The 20612-nt window shown below is 48.3% G+C and overlaps 1 protein-coding gene across 1 annotated transcript in view; it reads left to right on the top strand.

Annotated features, from left to right (window-relative positions):
• Nucleotides 1–933: 933 nt before the first annotated feature.
• st6galnac5a (ST6 (alpha-N-acetyl-neuraminyl-2,3-beta-galactosyl-1,3)-N-acetylgalactosaminide alpha-2,6-sialyltransferase 5a) overlaps nt 934–20612 on the top strand; it is a 40532-nt gene continuing 20853 nt past the window's right edge. Inside the window, exons 1-2 of the mRNA XM_055641322.1 lie at nt 934–1358; nt 1654–1848. Of these exons, the coding sequence (XP_055497297.1) occupies nt 1344–1358; nt 1654–1848 (210 nt within the window). The 5' untranslated portion in view covers nt 934–1343. The remainder of the gene's footprint in view (nt 1359–1653; nt 1849–20612) is intronic.

Raw genomic sequence — 20612 nt, 5'->3', positions numbered from 1 at the left:
TCCTTTAATTCTGAGGCTACGACCTCTAGTCCGAGACTCGCCCACTAGTGGAAACATCCTCTCCACACCCACTCTATCCAAGCCTTTCATTATTCTATACATTTCAATGAGGTCCCCCGCTCATTCTCTTCAACTCTCACTTGATTGTACTATGTGCAGTATTTTCTGATCTGATGTAAAACAAAGCTATTCACTGTCCCTCAGCAGATGTGACAATAATACCTTTAATTTATTTGAGTTTAGTTTAGTTTATTGTCACGTGTGCCGTGGTACAGTGAAAAGCTTTTGTTGCGTGCTAACCAGTCAGCAGAAAGACTATACATGATTACAATCGAGCCGTCCACAGTGTACAGATACATGATAAGGGAGCAATGTTCAGTGCAAGGTAGAGTCGGAGGGTGTCCAATGTAGGTGGTAGCTCAGGGCCACTCTCTAGTTGTTGATAGGATGGTTCAGTTGCCTGATAACAGCTAAGCAGGAACTGTCCCTGAATCTGGAGGTGTGCGTTTTCACACTTCTGTACCTCTTGCCCGATGGGAGTGGGGAGAAGAGGGAGTGGCTGGGGTGAGACTGGTTCTTGATTATGTTGCTGGCCTTTCCGAGGCAGGGTGAGGTGTAGATGGAGGTTGGCTTGTGTGATGGTCTGGGGCGCCTCCACAATTCCCTGCTATAAACGTAATAGAAATGCTAACGCGCCGTGATCTACAAAGCAATATTGGTAAAAAGGGATTAGGTTAGAAGCCAGCCTATGGGGTTGAGCTGAAAGGCTTCAGTCTCTGCTATAAACTTCTGTACTCTGAGTCTCTCTCTGTGCTCCTCTGTTGAAGCCCTTGCCTTTGTCAGCGTTTAACCTTCATCGATTTTCTGACATTAGGGGTGAACGCACTATTAATTTCCTTTATTTTACACAAGGGCGGCTAGGTTTCCTTTTCTTTATTTTGGGTTTTAAACGTGTAATCCAGGCGAGCTGCGTTGTCTCGGAGGTGGGACTCACACACACTCACACAGAAGGGAGGTGGGACGAAGCCTTTCAGTGGCTGAGAGCGGGCGCTGGGACCCCGCGGAGACTTGCTCGAGTCGATAGAGGGGTGTGTGTGTGTGTGTGTTTGCAGGCAGCATTATTTAAGCGTGGAGATGGAGATGGAGGGGAGGGGAGTGGGTGAGAGCCTCCAGTAGCGCGCTCGCCTTCGCACCGAGTGCAAGATTTGCAGAATGAGCGTGTGATTTTGTGTGCGCGTTTCATTTTGCAACCACTTATAGCCTGTGGTCTGTGTGAGCCGGAGAACGGGGAGGTGCAGGTAAAACAACATGGGAAGAAGGGACCACAGCAGAAGAGAGGAAGAATGAAGAGACTGGCGGTAATTAATGCACACTGTGAATGGGGAAACTACTTTTATTTCATTGCATGCATTGCCAGCCGGCACCTTAATTCACCCAATGCAAATTAAACTTTTATGAAAATGATTTAAACTAGCGTGGGAGGGGGGGTGCATTTTTGCAAACGCACTTTGCATGTTATGGGTTTTTCTGTGTGTTTGCAATTTCAAAGTGAGTTTTGTGATTGCAATTCTCCCGTGTGTGTGTGTGTGTGGTTGTTTTATTTTCTCTCTCTCTAGTCTCCTGTCTATGTGTGTGTGTTTTTTTTGCGTGCAGCGGCATCTGATCGCAGTGTTTTTGGGTCTGTCCATGTGTGGGACTATCCTGGTGGTTTACACCGGCAGAGGCGTCTTCGGGCTGGGCTACGGTGCGGAGGGAAGGAGCGGAGCAGGACGCCCGGAGTCAGCGCCGACACCAGCGCCGCCGCCGCCTCCTCCACTGACCGGTTACATCAATTTCATCGACCACAAGGTATCGCTCAGTCAGCCGCTGTCAGGACGAGCTAAAGGTTGAAGCCACATATCATGTGGTCCCGGGGGTGTGGTAGCACGGACCACAAAACGCTAGGAGATTAAGTGGAGATCTGACTGGATTCAGGCAAGCTAGGCTTCAGATATACAGTTGGACAGAGAATCTGGAGTAACTCAGCGGGTCAGACAGTATCTCAGGAGAACATGGCTAGATGGGTGTAAAAAGGAACTGCAGATGCTGGTTTAAACCAAAGATAGACACAAAGTGCTGGACTAACTCAGCAGGTCAGACAGCATCTCTGGAGAATATAGATAGATGGGTGTAAGAAGGAACTGCAGATGCTGCTTTAAACCAAAAATAGACACAAAGTGCTGGAGTAACTCAGCGGGTCAGACAGCATCTCTGGAGAACATGGGTAGATGGGTGTAAGAAGGAACTGCAGATGCAGGTTTAAACCAAAGATAGACACAAAGTGCTGGAGTAACTCAGCGGGTCAGGCAGCATCTCTGGAGAATATAGATTGGAGATCTTTAGGGTCGGGACCCTTCCTCAGACTGAATTTTTTCTCTCTCGAGATGCTGTTTGACCCACTGGGTCACTCCAGCACTTAGAATCATAGAGTGATAGACAATAGGTGCAGGAGTGGGCCATTCGGCCCTTCGAGCCAGCACCGCCATTCAATGTGATCATGGGTGATCATCCACAATCAGTACCCCGTTCCTGCCTTCTCCCCATATCCTTGACTCTGCTATCTTTAAGAGGTCTCTCTCTATACAGTGTGGAAACAGGCCCTTCGGCCCAACTTGCCCACACTGGTCAACATGTCCCAGCTACCCTCGTTCCAACTGCCTGCATTTGGTCCATATCCCTCCAAACCTGTCCTATCCATGTACCTGTCTAAATGTTTCTTAAAGGTCGCGATAGTACCTGGCTCAACTACCTCCTCCGGCAGTTTGTTCCATACACCCACCACACTTTGTGTAAAAAAAAAGTTACCCCTCAGGTTCCTATGTCCTTTGTCCTTTGTTTCTTGATTCCCCTACTCTGGACAAGAGACCTGATCTATTCCTCTCATGATTTTGTCCACCTCTGGAGGTGAATTAGAGAATTGGCCATTCATTTGAGAGGGTAAAAAAATAGCGTTTGCAGGTAATATGGAGGGAAGGAGCGGTGGGATGGCGGATGTTGAAGGACTATTTGTTAGCATCAAGCTGACTTTCTCAGATGGACAATAGACAATAGGTGCAGGAGTAGGCCATTCGGCCCTTTGAGCCATTCAATGTGATCATGGCTGATCATCCCTAATCATTACCATGTTCCTGCCTTCTCCCCATATCCCCTGACTCCGCTATTTTTAAGAGCCCTATCTAGCTCTCTCTTGAAAGCATCCAGAGAACCTGCCTCCACCGCCCTCTGAAGGGGTGGGTTGACAGGGGGTTGTGTCCCAGCCGCTGTTAGGGGTGTCAGGGATATGTCACTGAACCAAGCTTTAGCTAGAATCAAGAGCAGGGATTCCCACCCTTTTCATCCCATTTACCCCTCGCGACTTTAATAGCATATAGCAATGTTATTTCATTTATTTATGAACAACTGATGATGAACAGATATACCAGAATCAAACACAGTCAGTCAATGAGAAAAAAAATATGTTACAAATCCAGAATCAACAAATTTACCCCCTGGGTAGGTGAAATTCACCCCTGGTTGGGCACCCTTGATCAAGAGGGTTTTATTGTCATGTCTGGATATGGGACAATCCAGAACTGAGGCTCTATAAGGTGCTGGTCAGGCCACATTTGAAGTACTGCGAGCAAATTTGGGCCTCATATCTGAGGAAGGATGTGCTGGCTCTGGAGAGGGTCCAGAGGAGGTTTACAAGAATGATTCCAGGGTTAGCATGTGATGAGCGTTTGACAGCACTGGGCCTCTCCACTTGCTGGATACATAGAAACATAGAAAATGGGTTCAGGAGTAGGCCATTCAATCCATCGAACCAACACCTCCATTCAATATGATCATGATATGATGATATGCCATTTATTGTCACTATACATGTACAATGAAATTAAAAGCTGCTCGTACTCAGTGCATACGTATAATATAGTACAAAAAACAAGAAACAGAAAACAAAAACAGAAGGGAGAAGGGGGAGGGGGGGGGATAGGTGCACAATTCTGCGGCGCTATATACATATATACAGATGGAAGTCCGGGTGTTGGGCTGTGAAGTCAGTGCATGTGTGAATTTGAATTAAGAGTAGTTATAATTTTCGGAAAACAACTATTCCTGAGTCTATTTGTCCTGGATTTGATGCACCTATAGCGCCTTCCAGAGGGCAGCAGCTCGAACAGTCCAAACGCAGGATGGGAGCTGTCTTTGATGACATTCTTTGCCCTGCTAAGGCAGCGGGAGGTGTAGATATCCATCAGGGAGGGGAGAGGGCAACCAATGATCTTCTGTGCTGTCCTAGTTACCCTCTGAAGCCTCTCCCTGTCTGCCATGGTGCAGCTGCCGTACCATGCTGTAATGCAGTATGTCAGCAGGCTCTCGATGGACGAGCGGTAGAAGGTCAGCAGCAGGTTAGAGTCCAGGTTGTGCTTCCTGAGGACCCTCAGGAAGTGCAGCCGCTGCTGAGCCTTCTTGATGACCGCTGTCGTGTTGTCTGTCCAGGAGATATCAGCAGCGATATGGACGCTGAGAAACCGGAAGGTGTTGACCCTCTCCACACACTCGCCGTTGATGTGTATGGGGACTATGTCGGTGCTGTGCCTCCTGAAGTCGACAATGAGCTCTTTTGTTTTCCTGGTGTTCAGAGCCAGATGATCATGGCTGATCATCCACAATCAGTACCCCGTTCCTGCTGCCTCCCCATAAACCTTTGATTCCGTTAGCCCTGCAGGCTATATCTCACTCTCTCTTGAAAACATCCAGTCAATTGGCCTCCATTTGCCTTCTGTGGCAGAGAATTCCACAGATTCACAACTCTGGGTGAAAAGGCTTTTCCTCATCTCAGTCCTAACTAGAATAACTGGAGTTTAGAAGGGTGGGGGGGCGGGGGGGGACCTCATTGAAACTTACAGAATAATGAAAGGCTTGGATAGAGTGGATGTGGAGAGGATGTTTCCACTGGTGGGAGAGTCTAGGACTAGAGGTCACAGCCTCAGAATTACAAGGCGCTCTTTTAGAAAATAGGTGATGAGGAACCTCTTCAGTCAGAGGGTTATTAATCTGTAGAACTCATTGCCACAGAGGGCGGTGGAGGCCAAGTCTGTGGATATTTCTAAGGCAGAGATAGACAGATTCTTGATTTGAACGGGTGTCAAGGGTTATGGGGAGAAGGCAGGAAAATGGGATTAGGAGGCAGAGATCAGCCATGATTGAACGGCGGAGTAGGCTCGACGGGCCGAATGGCCTAATTCTACTCGTATTACTTGATGAATTATGAACAATGACATTCTTACTTGCGGCAGCACGACAGATATGTAAACATGGTACTCTCTAGACACTATTCTACACACACTAGGGACAATTTACAATTTTACCAAAGCCAATTAACCAACAAACCTGCGCGTCTTTGCCGTGCGTGAGGAAACCCGGAGCACCTCGGAGAGAACCCACACCGTCGCGGGGGGGAACGTGCAAACTCCGTGCAGACAGCATCCCGTAGTCAGGATCGAACCCGGGTCTCTGGTGCTGTACGGCAGCAACTATACTGCTGCGCCACCGTGCCGCCCTGAGGACTGGGACTGAGGGCCATGACAGTGCGCCAGCAATTCCACGAGTCAATAGACAACAGGTGCAGGGGTAGGCCATTCGGCCCTTCGAGCCAGCACCACCATTTACTGCGATCATGGCTGATCATCCACATCCAGTCCCGGGATATAGTCACGTGTGCCAGGGCCAGTCTGGGTCAGTGCCCGACTAGGTGGGGAGAGACAGATCTCCCATCCTCGAGACATCAGTGAGGCGTATAGGTTTCAATGATACATTATTCAATTATGTTTTATTGTCACCTGTACCTCAGTAGAGTAATATTCTTTGTACGTGTGTACAATACGAAAGAGTCGCCACATTTCTGGTGCTGACAAAGTCGCAAAGTTCCCATTAGAGTCCCCATGGTCCCCCTTTGTTCCTGGAGCCCCCCTCCCCCTCCCCCCCCCCCCCCCCCCCCCCCCCACCACACACGATGGGCTGAATGGCATAATTCTGTTCCTGCGCCTTATGATCTTATGATTTTTAACTTCCAGTGATTTGTGTACAAGAAAATGGTTAGGAAGGATGTAGTGGGATATGGGCCGAATGGGACTGGCTCAGGTGGACAACTCGGTGGGCATGGTCAGGTTGGGCCAAAGGGCCTGATTCTGTGCTGTACAACTCTATGACTCTTAATACCTTTACAAATGGAGCACAGATTTGAAGGGCTGAATGGCCTGCTTCCGCTCCTAACTCTTATGACTCTTACAGCAACAACAACACTCCCAATATATCACAATTCAATAACATTATTCTGGTTGTTTAATATTTTACTACCTACCAAAGCAGGCAACCTCATATTTCTCCACATTGTATTAGTCATCCAGTGATACAGCGTGGAAACAGGCCCTTTGACCTACTTACCCACACCGGCCAACATGTCCCAGCTACACTCAGTTCAGTTTACAGACGGCACCTGTAGTCGGGATTGAACCAGGGTCTCCAGCGCTGCATTCACTGTAAAGGGCCTGTCCCACGCGCATGCGACTCCATGCGGCAAGCGCGACCTAACGTGGTCGCTTGAGCTGTACGGCCTCGCGGGGCCGGTCCCACTTCGATCGCCGGAGCCGTATAGAGTTGTGCGGAGCTGGTCCCGACATCGCGCGGGGCTCAGAAAAATTGACCGTGTTCAGCCGCCTCGATGCCATACCCACCGCCTCGGCGGGTGTGCGCAGCGTCTCGATGCCGTACGCAGCGTCTTGATGCCGTACGTCACGCGCGAACTTCCCGCGGACTTCGCTCGAACTTCACGTCAGTCACTCGACCTCCGCGTGGCCCCCGCTTCCGGTTTGGTCGCGCTTGCAGCATGCAGGTCACATGCTCGTGGGACAGGCCCTTTAAGGCAGCAACTCTACCACTGCGCCAGTATATGTGCCAGTATATGAGATAAATAATTTTCACACACACACACACACATACAGTAACTCGGTTCAGTTTATTGTCACGTGTACCAAGGTACAGTGAAAAGCTTTTTATCGCATGCTAACCAGTCAGCAGAAAGACAACACATGATTACAATTGATCCATTTGCAGTGTCTAGACACATGATAAGGGAATAACGTTTAGTGCAAGGTAAAGCTAGCAAAGTTCGATCAAGGATAGTCCAAGGGCCACCAAAGAGGTAGATAGTAGTTCAGCACTGCTCTTTGGTTGTGGTAGGATGGTTCTGTTGCCTGATAACAACGGGGAAGAAACTGTCCCACCTGCCCATGTTTGGTCCACACCCCTCCAAGCCTGTCCTATCCATGTACATGTCTAACTGTATCTTAAACGTTGGGATAGTCCCTGCCTTAACGATCTCCCCTGACAGCTTGTTCCATACACCCACCACCCTTTGTGTGAAAATGTTACCCCTCAGATTCCTATTAAATCATATCCCCTTCACCTTAAACCTGTGTCCTCTGGTCCTCGATTCACCTACTCTGGGTGAGATAGACTGTGCATCTACCCGATCTATTCCTCAAATTCTGTATGTTCCCCATATTCCGTATGTTGTGTCTCGCACACTAATTTTGGATTTGCTTGTGTGAGAAGACAAGCTCTAGATAGAAGGCGCTGTCTTTATTGTGGCTGCACAGATAGATATTGTCCCAGAAATTAGATCAAGGTTAAGCTGTGTGAACCTGCCCTATATTTCCATGAGTTAAGAAGGTCTATCGTGTTTATAAAAGCTGTGGGGAATAACTATAACAAAATGTTTGAGAAAGAACTGCAGATGCTGGAAAAATCGAAGGCAGACAGAGATGCTGGGGAAACAAAACGGGTGAGGCAGCATCTATGGAGCGAAGGAATAGGTGACGTCTCGGGTCGAGACCCTTCAAGGGTCTCGACCCGAAACGTCACCTATTCCTTCGCTCCATAGATGCTGCCACACCCGCTGAGTTTCTCCAGCATCTTTGTATAACTAACAAAATTATCGTCAGAGATTAGCAACGCAGGGTATTTAAACCAAAGGGGCGACACGGTGGCGCAGCGGTAGACTTACTGCCCGCCAGCGACCCAGGTTCGATCCTGACCACGGGTGCTTATCTGTACATTCTCCCCCCGTGACCTGCGTGGGTTTTCTCCGAGGTCTTCGGTTTCCTCCCACACTCCAAAGACGTACAGGTTTGTAAGTTAATTGGCTTGGTGTAACTGTAACTGTTAAGATTGCCCCGAGCGTGTGGATGATAGTGTTAGTGTGCGGGGATCGCTGGTCGGAGCGGATACGCTGGGTCGAAGGTCCTGTTTCCGCGCTGTATCTCTAAACTAAACTATGACCTGTAACGTGTGGATTATGTATTCCAAGTAATTAATTTTTTCAAAGGAAGAAGCTGATTATGTTCACCAGAGAGTGTGTAAATAAATTGAGATCACTCATTTAGAAGCCAACCCAGAAAGGAATATTTATTAGACGGAGACACAAGGAACTGCAGATGCTGGAATCTATCGCAAAACACAAAGTGCTGGAGTAACTGAGGGGCTCAGGCAGCATCTGTGGAGGGAATGAATGGGCAACGTTTCAGGGTCGAGACTCTTCTGTAATCTTTAAGGTTAATACCTGGGATGGTGGGACTGTCGTATGCTGAGAGAATGGAGCGGCTGGGCATGATTTTTTGGCCTTCCATCACAGCGATGTGATGGATGTTTATGTAAATTATGTTGTGTCTTGGGTCTATTTGTTTGTAATGTATGGCTGCAGAAACGGCATTTTGTTTGGACCTCAAGGGGTCCAAATGACAATTAAATTGAATCTTGAATCTTGATCTTGATCTTGAATCTATACACTGGAATTTAGAAGGATGAGAGGGCATCTCATTGAAACATATAAGATTATTAAGGGTTTGGAGGCAGGAAACATGTTCCCGACGTTGGGGGAGTCCAGAACCAGGGGCCACACAGTTTAAGAATAAGGGGTAAGCCATTTAGAACGGAGACGAGGAAACGCTTTTTCTCACAGAGTGTTGTGAGTCTGTGGAATTCTCTGCCTCAGAGGGCGGTGGAGGCGGGTTCTCTGGATGCTTTCAAGAGAGAGCTAGATAGGGCTCTTAAAGATAGCGGAGTCAGGGGATATGGAGAGAAGGCGGGAACGGGGTACTGATTCGGGGAACGGATGATCAGCCATGATCACTTGAAGGGCCGAATGGCCTACTTCTACACCTACTGTGTATTGTCTGTATCCTCAAAGTCTTGCCCCTCCACAGATGCTGCCTGGCCCGCTGAGTTACTCAACTTTCTCCACGGATGATGTGCCAGAGATTTCACCCTCACGTGAAGGCTCTGGGTACAGGGTCGATTGAACCTTTACATCCACTCCCTACAAAGATACAGCAGGGAAACAGGCCCTTCGGCCCACCAATCCCGCGCTGACCATCGATCACCCTTTCTTCAGACATTCCAGGCATCTGAGTGTTCCCTCCCCCCCCCCCCCCCCCCCCCCCCGTAGAACCGAATGTTAATTTTAGAGGTACAGAGTGAAAACAGGCCCATCGGCCCATCTCGACTTGAAACGTCTCCAGAGATGCTGACTCTCCCCCCAAGTTCCTCCAGCATCTTGTGTCTATCTTCGGTTTAAACCAGCATCTGCAGTTCCTTCCTACACATTCATAATAATTTTGTTGCTCTGGTTCCGACCAGGTCCATATACAGAGTGGATGTGGAGAGGATGTTTCCACAAATGGGAGAGTCTAGGACTAGAGGTCATAGCCTCAGAATTAAAGGATGTTCTTTTAGGAAGGAAATTTCTTTAGTCACAGGGTGGTGAATCTGTGGAATTCTTTGCCACAGAAGGCTGTGGAGGTCAAGTCAGTGGATATTTTTTTAAGGCAGAGATAGATAGATTCTTGATGAGTACGGGTGTCAGAGGTTATGGGGGGAAGGCAGGAAGGAGAATGGGGTTAGTAGGGAGAGATAGATCAGCCATGATTGAATGGTGGAGTAGACTTGATGGGCCAAATGGCCTAATTCTGCTCCTATCACTTATGACCTTATATAGATAAACACTCTTGGCTCTTGACGAGATTGGGCTGTCTAGTACCAGGGATCACAGTCTCAGTGTAAAGCTACTGTCATTCTCTGGGGAGATGACACATTTCTTCATCAGAAGGTAGCAAATGACTGCAAATCTATAGCTAACAAACCCATTGAGAAGCAGTCACTGAGTATTAGTCACAGGGACTTGAGGGGCAACTTTTTCACACAGAGAACGTAGAAACAAGGAACTGCAGATGCAAGTTTACAATTAAAGTCACAAAGTGCTGGAGTAACTCAGAGGATCAGGTCGCGTCTCTGGAGAACATGGATAGTTGAGTATTAGTTTAGTGTATTGTCACGTGCAACGAGGTACAGTGAAAAGCTTTTTAATTGCTTGCTGTCATAAAATATAGCGGAGAGACTATACATGATTATAGTCGAGCAGTCCACAGTGTACAGATACAGGATAAAGGGAATAACGTTTAGTACAAGATCAAGTCCGATTACAGATAGTCCAAGGGGGTCTCCAGTGAGGTAGATGGATGGTCAGGACCGCTCTCTAGTTGTTGGTAGGATGGTTCAGTTGCCTGATAACAGCTGGGAAGAAACTGTCTCTGAATCTGGAGGTGTGCGTTTTCACACTTCTGTACCTTTTGCCTGGTGGGAGAGGAGAAAAGTGGGAATGACCAGGTGAGACTCCAAGTATCAGTGTGTTTCCCCGCCCCCCCCACCCCCGTTCTCCCCCCCCCCCCCCCCCCCACTTCCCCCCGCCTCCTTTGTTAGAGTTTTACTTTTGAGATACAGTGTGGAAACAGGCCCTTTGGCCCATCATGCCCACCAACTATCACCCTGTACACTAGCACAATCCTACACACACTAGCGGCCGTGTACAATTTTTTACAGAAGCCAATTAACCTACAAACCAGCGCATCTTTGGCGTGTGGGAGGGAACCGGAGCACCCGGAGGAAACCCACGTGGTCACAGACAGAACGTGCAAACTCCGCACAGACAGCACCCGAGGTCAGGTTGGAGCCCGGGCCTCTGGTGCGTGAGGCAGCAGCTCTACCCGCTGCACCACCTGGTGCTGTAGGATTCTTCTGCGACTTCCGTATGTTCAACATGGGGCGGCAGTCACGTGGATTGATGAATGGCGAAATCAACGTTTATTTAGTCTGGCCTCCTGCCCGCCTGGCGGCAGATGAAGGGAGACACACCACGACATGTTCGATTAGTCAGAGCCATTGGCCTCTAGTCGAAGAGTCTACCCAGGCATGAAGTGAGAACGCTTCAAGTGTGGAGACCTGTGGAGGCCAGGGCTTCAAAGTCACCCACACAGCAACAAAACCCTGCAGATGCCGGAAAAGTGAATTAAAATACTGGCAGCACTCAGCAAACCTGACGGAGTCGGTCGAGAGAGAGAGAGAAACAAGGAACTGCAGATGCTGGTTCAAAAGTTCAGAAGTGATAGGAGCAGAATTGGGCCATTCGGCCCATCAAGTCTACTCCGCCATTCAATCATGGCTGATCTATCTTTCCCTCCCATCCCCATTCTCCTGCCTTCTCCCCATATCCTCTGACACCCGCACTGATCCAGAAATATGGGTAAGAAGGAACTGCAGGTGACGGTTTGAAAAGAAGATAGACGCAAAAAGCTGGAGTAACTCAGCGGGACAGGCAGCATCTCTGGAGAGAAGGAATGGGCGACGTTTCGGGTGGAGTCTGCCTGTCCCACTGAGTTATTCCAGCTTTTTGTGCCAAATCAAGAATATCTCTACCTTAAAAACATCAATTGACAGCTTCCACAGCGTTCTGTAGCAATGAGTTCCACAGATTCACTACCGTGCTTTAATTCTGAGGCTATGACCTCTGGTCCTAGTCTCACCCATTAGTAGAAACATCTACTCCATCCAGGCATTTCACTATTCGGTATGTATCAATGAGATCCCCCCCCCTCGTCCTTCTAAACTCCAGCATGTAGAGGCCTAATGCTGTCAAATGCTCATCATATGTCAGCCCACAAAAATACACTAAGTGCTGGAGTGCTTAGTTAGTAGGACAGGCAGCATCTCTCGAGCAGGTAGACAATAGGTGCAGGAGTAGGCCATTCGGCCCTTCGAGCCAGCACCGCCATTCAATGTGATCATGGCTGATCATCCCCAATCAGTACCCCCCGTTCCTGCCTTCTCCCCCATATCCCCTGACTCCGCTATCTTTAAAAGCCCTATCTAGCTCTCTCTTGAAAGCATCCAGAGAACCTGCCTCCACCGCCCTCTGAGGCAGAGAATTCCACAGACTCACAACTCTCCGTGTGAAAAAGTGTTTCCTCATCTCGGCGACGTTTCAGGTCGAGACTCTTCTTCAGACCTTCAGACCTATCCATGTTCTCCAGAGTTGCTGCCTGACCCGCTGAGTTACTCCAGCAGTTTGTTTCCCTTTGCGGAGCGGAGAGAACTCAGCGGGTCGGACTGTGGAAGGGAATGGATGGTCGACCTTTTGCGTCGTGACACTTCATCTGGACACATGTCCTCAATCTACTCCAGGTGAAGCATCTCGACCCGAACAAATCGACTGTCTATTTACCTTCCACTGGCGCTGTCCGACACATTGAGTTCCTCCAGCACTTGGTTCTTTGCTCCAGATTCCAGAATCTGCAGTCTCTTGTGTCTCCACTAGAGAGAGAAACTGAGTCTGAAAACCATCAGAGGAACATTTCAAAGTCAATCACACTTCATTAGAAGTACATCAACATTCTCTCTACTTACTTCCCTCTCCCCCCATCTCCCCTCTCTCTCTCCCCCCTCTCCCCCTCTCCCCCCTATCTCCCCCCTCCCCACTCCCCCTCTCTCCCCTCTCTCCCTCTCTCTCCCTCCTCTCCCCCCCCTCCCCCCCTCCCCCCCCCCTCTCCCCCCTCTCCCTCCCCCTCTCTCTCCCCCTCTCCCCCCTCTCTCCCCCTCTCTCCCCCTCTCCCCCCCCCTCTCCCCCCTCTCTCCCCCCTCTCTCTCCCCCCCTCTCATCTCTCTCCCCATCTCCCCTCTCTCCCCTCTCATCTCCTCTCCCCTAATGCATTTCGTTGTCTCTGTACTGTACAATGACAATTAAAATTGAATCTGAATCTCTCTCTCTCTATCTCTCCCCCTCTCTCTATCTCCCCCTCTCCCCATCTCTCTCCCTCTCTCCCCCTCTCTCATCTCTCTCTCTCTCTCTCCGTCTCTCCCCCTCCCCCCCCCCCCCCTCCCTCTCTCTCTCTCTCTCTCTCTCTCTCTCTCCTCTCTCTCTCTCTCTCTCCCTCTCTCTCTCTTTTTTCTTCCTTCCAAAAACTTTATTCAGCACAAACACATGATACATCAAAACACAATCAGAAGTTACAATGTATCAAATAATCATTGTGGTACAATGATACGTTCATTATCTACAATACTCAACCCCACGTGGTGACCAGCGCCCGTGGAGGGCCTCCAGAGTCCCCCTGGACACCACCTGTTCCTTTCCTCCCTCTCTCTTTCCCCCTCTCCCTTTTTCTCTCTCTCCCTCACTCTTTTTCTCTCCCTTTCTCTTCCCCTCTCTCTTTCACCCCTTCCCCCTCTCATTTCTGCCTGACCATTTGACCATTCCCAGCAAAGATCCTATAGCGGAGCAAGATAGACCACTCCTGCTAAATGCAATGGGCTGACGTGTAGTACGCAACGTGGGCCTTTTTTTCATCCATTTCCGTAACCGGACCCGACCTGACCCGACCCGACTCGCAGTGTAATCAACATTACGGGGGAACAGTTTGTGTTAATAAATTATTATTCTGAAAATGAGGGGAAGATTTTTACCAAAAAACATTTATGTTTACGAGGATGTTTCCGTAACCGGCCTCCGTCTCCGCACTAGTATCTTTGCTCCGCGACGGGATCTTTGGTGCGGAGACGGAAGCCGGTTACGGGAATGGGGCCGAAAATTACCCACGAATCTGCCCTTGACCGTACTATGTCTTTTTCGAGTGGACTATCTTGCTCTACTATAGGATCTTTGATTCCCAGCATTTGAGATCCAATATCCTCCCAGGCACACACTGTTTGCCACATGTCTTCAATAGTAAGTAAGTAAGTAAATGTTATTTATATACCACGTTTAAATCAACTCGCATTGAAACCAAAGTGCTTTACATGGAAGAAATAATTAAGTTTCCGTACATCCAGAGAAAAATCACTCATGTTCTGCATTGCAAACTGTTATTTCCTGGAGCACATCTAAACTAACTTGCCATTGAATGAAACTGCACAGACATTTTGGCCTGCTAAACCAGTTTCACACACCGGCCCTTCGTTCACTGAAATATCGTTCACTGGAGCCATTCGGAAACCCACCCCGGTCACAGGGGGAGCATACAAACTCCGTGCAGACAGAGTCAAACTTGGGTCTCTGGCGCTGTGATGCAACGACTCTACCACTGCGCCACCGTGCCGCCCCAATCCAATTCTTGGTGCCCCTACTCTGGATAAAAAGCTTTTTGTTTTGGCTTTAACGTTAGGCACCCACCCACCCACCCACCTCCACTTCCAAGTAAGGTCACTCGCGTCCCCTGGTTCTTACAGTTTTTGACAAGGTGAAACAGCTTGTCGACATTATCTTGCTCGTTCAGCAATGACATTAGCGACGAGCAGATTTCCACTCTGTATTAATCACTTGTTACCTCTCTGTCCATTAGGGACCAGCTCGTCGAAGTTACACGCTTTTTATGTTAAAAAGGAAAGCAAATGGACAGCAGTTTAATCTAGCCGGGTATATTTCTCAACACTGCCATTCCCTGTGGACACCAGGGCTAATTGACAGAAGAGAATCTTGGTCGAGGAACTGTCAGTACTATTTTCATCAAGGTCCGTTTCAAGGATTTGCTTTGTTCTAACAAAGACAATTGTGGTCTGTGTCCTGTTGTGTGAGGTTGCCTTCACTCAGTGGAACTTCAACCAGTGGGACTTGGATAGAGTGGATGTTTAGAGGACATTTCCACTAGTGGGAGCGTCTAGGACTAGAGGTCACACCCTCCGAATTAAAGGACGTTCCTTCAGGAAGGAGAATTTCTTTCGGCAGAGGATGGTGAATCTGTGGAATACTTTGTCACAGAAGGCTGTGGAGGCCAAGTCGGTGGATATTTTTTAAGGCAGAGACAGATAGATTCTTGATCAGTACAGGTGTTGGGGGTTTTGGGGAGAATGGGGTTAGGAAGGAGAGATAGATCAGCCATGATTGAATGGCGGAGTAGATTAGATGGGCCGAATGGCCTAATTCCGCTCCTATCACTTGTGAACTTATGACCAATCTGACTTTTCCCTCATTCTAATTAATCACTGAAGGATTTCTCAAAGTTAAATGGAAGGTTGGCTTTGTCGTTGGAAGGAGTTGAAACCCGGGAATGGTTTTTTTTCCCGTCCTTCCACAAGAAGAGGGGGGGGGGGGAAATATGGGATGTCCTGCCTCACGGGAAGATGGAGGTCAGACATCTCATGGAGTCATACATCTGGGACATTTAGGCACAAAATGCTGGAATAACTCAACGGGTCAGGCAGCATCTCTGGAGAGAAGGAATGGGTGACGTTTCGGGTCGAGACCCTTCTTCAGACAGATGTTACTCATCATCAATAAGATGGTCTAAGATGCTGGGATTTTTAGTTTTGTTTAGAGGTACAGCATGGAAACAGGCCCTTCGGCCCACCGACCAACCATCATCCCGTACACTAGTTCTATCCTACACTCCAGGGACAATTTACAGAGGACAATTAACCTGCACACCTGTACGTCTTTGGAGCGTGGGAGGAAACCAGAGCGCCCGGAGAAAACCCACGCTGTCACAGGGAGAGCCTACAAACTCCGTACAGACAGCGCCCGTAGTCAGGATGGATCCTGGGTCTTGTGCTGTAAGGCACTGGATGGATTTAAGTGAGAGTTAGATAGAGCTCAAGGGGCTAGTGGAATCAAGGGATATGGGGAGAAGGCAGGCACGAGTTATTGATTGGGGACGATCAGCCATGATCACAATGAATGGCGGTGCTGGCTCGAAGGGCTGAATGGCCTCCTCCTGCACGTATTTTCTATGTTTCTCAGGCAGCATGACTGCCGCTGCGTCACCGTGCCGCCCTTCACCGCTGACTAGAAAATAGATCAGCCACAAATACCACGGCACAAAGAGCGGCTCACAGCCTGGCTATTCAGCAAAGAATAATTCACCTCCAAGTGGAACAGTGGTGGAGTGGTAGAGCTGCTGCCTCACAGCGCCAGAGAACCGGGTTCAATCCCGACCTCGAGTGCTGTCTGTGTGGAGTTTGCACGTTCTCCCTGTGACCCGTGTGGGTTTTCTCCGGGCTCCAGTTTCCTCCCACACCCCAGGTTTGTAGGTCAAATGGCCCTCTGTAAAATTGCCCCAGTGGATGAGAAAGTGGGATAACATAGAACTAGGTGTGAACGGGGAAACGGAGGCCAGAGTGGACTTGGGGGGCAAGATTGACTCCTATCATCAAACGGCTAGAGGTGACCTCACTCCCTTCACCACCAACAGGGTGAGCGTTTGTCGGCACTGGGCCTGTACTCGCTGGGGTTTAGATGAATGAGGGGGGGGGGGGGGCCCTCATTGAAACTTACCGAATCGTGAAAGGCCTGGATAGAGTGGATGTGGAGAGGATGTTTCCACTAGTGGGGGAGTCTAGGGCCGGAGGTCACAGCCTCAGAATTAAAGGACATTCCGTTAGGAAGGAGATGAGGAGGAATCTCTTGAGTCAGAGGGTGGTGACTCTGCCACAGAAAGATGTGGAGGCCAAGTCATGGATAGTTTTAAGGCAGAGATAGATAGATTTGTGATTAGTACGGGTGTCAGGGATTATGGGGAGAGAGGGGTTGAGAGAGAAAGATAGACCAGCCACAATAGAATAGCAGACTAGACTTGATGGGCCGAATTCTGCTCCTAGAATCTCCTAAAACAAACCTCGGACAACTTTCACCCTGGTAACAGTAGACTGCGTTTGTCCAGGTAATTGGGGGTGTTTAAGAAATGAGAACTCTTGGAAATCCAGTTGCCGCTGCCCAGAATGTAAATTTGCATGGGAGTCTTTATTTTTCCAACTTAAAATTCTCGGCCACGGATGACTGAAGGCAAAGTGTCATTTTACAAAACCAGGCAGGCACACATGCAGAATCTGACAGTGAATGCATGCCGTTTCTGAGCGTGACCATGAATGTAATTTAGTTCTTGGCCACGGTGCATAATCAAGGACGAGTTGCACCCTCTGCTCCCCTCTCCTATCAGGCGAGTGTGAAAATGCACACCTCCAGATTCAGGGTCTAGTTTCTTCCCAGCTGTTATCAGGCAACTGAACCATCCTCTCACCAACTTAAGAGCAGTCCTAAGCTACCAACTACCACATTGGAGACCCTCGGACTATCTTTAATCCAACTCTGCTGGGCTGTACCTTGCACTGAACATTATTCCCTTTATCATTTATCTGTGCACTGTGGATGGCACGATTGTAATCATGCATTAGACAATAGACAATAGGTGCAGGAGTAGGCCATTCGGCCCTTCGAGTCAGCGCCGCCATTCAATGTGATCATGGCTGTCTGATCATCCCCAATCAGTACCCCGTTCCTGCCTTCTCCCCATATCCCCTGACTCTGCTATCTTTAAAAGACCTATCTAGCGCTCTCATGAAAATATCCAGAGAACCGGCCTCCACTGAGGCAGAGAATTCCACAGACTCACAACTCTCCGTGAGAAAAAGTGTTTCCTTGTCTCCGTTCTAAATGGCTTGCCCCTTATTCTTAAACTGTGGCCCCTGGTTCTGGACTCTCCCAACATTGGGAACATGTTTCAATAAGATTCCCTCTCATCCTTCTAAACTCCAGAGTATACAAGCCCAGCCGCTCCATTCTCTCAGCATATGACAGTCCCGCCATCCCGGTAATTAACCTTGTAAACCTACACAGCATTCCATCAATAGCAAGAATGTCCTTCCTCAAATTAGGGGGACCAAAACTGCACACAATACTCCAGGTGTGGTCTCACTAGGACCCTGTACAACTGCAGAAGGACGTCTTTGCTCCTATACTCAACTCTTGTTATGAAGGCCAACATGCCATTCGCTTTCTTCACTGCCTGCTGTGCCTGCATGCTTACTTTCATTGTCTTTCCACTGACTGGTTAGCACGCAACAAAAGCTTTTCGCTGTACTCCGGTACACGTGACAATAAACTCAACTCAACAAAATGAGGATGATCTGGTAATCGTGACAGACATCCATTTATATCCAGCAAAAATATATTTGCTGTAGTAACACAGCTGGCCAGGCAACGTCTGTGGAGGGAATGGACAGGAGTCTGAATAGGCGTCCCGACCCAAAACATTGCCTGTCCATTCCCTCCCACGTCGAGTTCCTCCAGCACTTTGTGTTTTGCTCAAGATTCCAGCATCTGCTGTTCCTTGTGTCCCAATTTAAATATAGACTCGGATAAATCAAATTAGCTGGAATAGCGTAGACGACAAAATGCTTCCCTCAATCGTCCGTGTGAAAAAGTTGCCCCTCAGGTATCTATGTACTTGTATAAATGTTTCTTAAGGGCCTGTCCCACTGTACGAGGTAATTCACGAGTTCTCCGAAGTTTCCCCTGATTCGAACTCGGAGGATTACGGTAATAGCCGTTCGTAGGTACTCGGGGCTCTCGTGGACATTTTTCAACATGTAACAAAAAACTTACCACGTTTCCCAAGTACCTGCCGTTGGCGTTACGAGCCGCTAAGAGACGTCCCGAGCTCCGACGTACCTGCTACGTACATTCTACGTACTTATCACGAGTTTGATTTTTTTTTTTAAACTCGGGAGAGCTCTTGGGTAAACTTGTATAGTGGGACAGGCCCTTTAAACGTTGTGATGGCCCCTCTTCCTCAACTACCTCCTCCTCCTGCAGCTCGCACCATACACCCACCACCCTTTGTGTAAAAAAGTGCCCCCTCTGGTAAATCTTTCCCCCGCTACCCGATCTATTCCTCTCATGATATTGTTCACCTCTATAAGATCACCCCCCCCCCCCCCCCCCCCCTCACCCCGCGCTCCAAGGAATAAAGTTCCAACCTGCTCAACCTCTCCCTATAGCTCAGACCCTCGCGTCCTGGCAACATCCTAGTAGATCGCCTCTGCACCCTTTCCAGCTTGACAACATCTTTCCTATAACACGGTGCCCAAAACTGAACACAATCCTCTAAATGTGTAGGAAGGAACCGCAGATGCTAGTATAAACCGGCAGATTGACATAAAACGCTGGAGTAACTCAGCGGGACAGGCAGCCCTTCTGGAGAGAAGAAATGGGTGACTTGTCGATTCAGATGCTTCTTCAGACTGAGAGGAGGGGATGTGGGAGACACAGAGATAAGGAAGTGTAAGGTGTGAGAACGTGACATCAAAGAGGGCGGAGACCGAGGAACATGTAGCTGGGAGAAGGTGAGGACAAAGCAAAAATAGGAAATATAATCGGGGACAGTCAAACTGGTCGGAGAACTGGGAAGGGGGAGGGATGGAAAGCAGGGGTTACTTGAAGTTAGAGAAGTCAATATTCATACCGCTGGGGTGTAGGCTGCCCAAGCAAAATATGAGATGCTGTTCCTCCAATTTGCGCTGGGCTGCTGCCTCACCAATGTATTTTCTAACTGAAACATGACCTCCCAACTACTATACTCAATGTTCTGACTGATGACAGCCAATGTGCCAAAACCACTTGACCTCCCTATCCACCTGTGACGGCACTTTCAAGGAAACTAGATCAGAATACGTCGCTTAAAGCAGGAACAGCAAACATTTAAAGAATTAATACCTAGCTGACGATAACCATATATTCCTTGGTGGCACAAAGACTTCTCCTGAGAAGTAATCCAGCCATGGCTAACGAGAAGTTGAAAGGCAGCATTAGATCAAAGGAAGAGAGTTAAAATGTTGCTATAAAAAGAGCAGTAATCTGAGAGGAATAAGAAAATAAAAAGGAAAGGGGAAGAATTTAAAAGGAATCAAATAAATCTGATATTTAAATCTTCTACACTGAGGGGAAAAGAGAAATGTAATATAAACACATTGGAGGAATTGCCATCGGGGAATATGAAAACGGCAGAGAAATTAAACTAATATTTAATAAGGGACAGGAATGTTTAATTATAAGTGACATAGAAACATAGAAAATAGGTGCAGGAGTAGGCCATTCGGCTCTTCGAGCCAGCACTGCCATGCAATATTATCATGGCTGATCCAGCCACAATCAGTACCCCGTTCCTGCTTTTTCCTCATTTGTTTTTATTGTTGACAATGAAGTCCTTACTTGAAGCAAGCGTAACAGGTCTGTGGACAATTTACACAATCCACATAGATAATATATAATAAACAAAAAAAAATCAATAAATGAATCATCTCAACACTAATTAAAAAATACAAAGCCCTCAGTGCTGCCAAATACAGTAAATGATTTGTAATTGAGGTTAGTGTTCACAGTTCATAAATCATAGGAGCAGATGTAGGCCATTCGGCCCACTGAGTCTACTCCGCCA

The sequence above is a fragment of the Leucoraja erinacea genome, chromosome 10 (assembly GCF_028641065.1).
Source record: "Leucoraja erinacea ecotype New England chromosome 10, Leri_hhj_1, whole genome shotgun sequence".
In the NCBI taxonomy this organism is placed as follows: Eukaryota; Metazoa; Chordata; class Chondrichthyes; order Rajiformes; family Rajidae; genus Leucoraja; species Leucoraja erinaceus.
The sequence above is the reverse complement of the archived record's forward strand: the minus strand, read 5'-3'. Positions and strand labels throughout refer to the sequence as shown.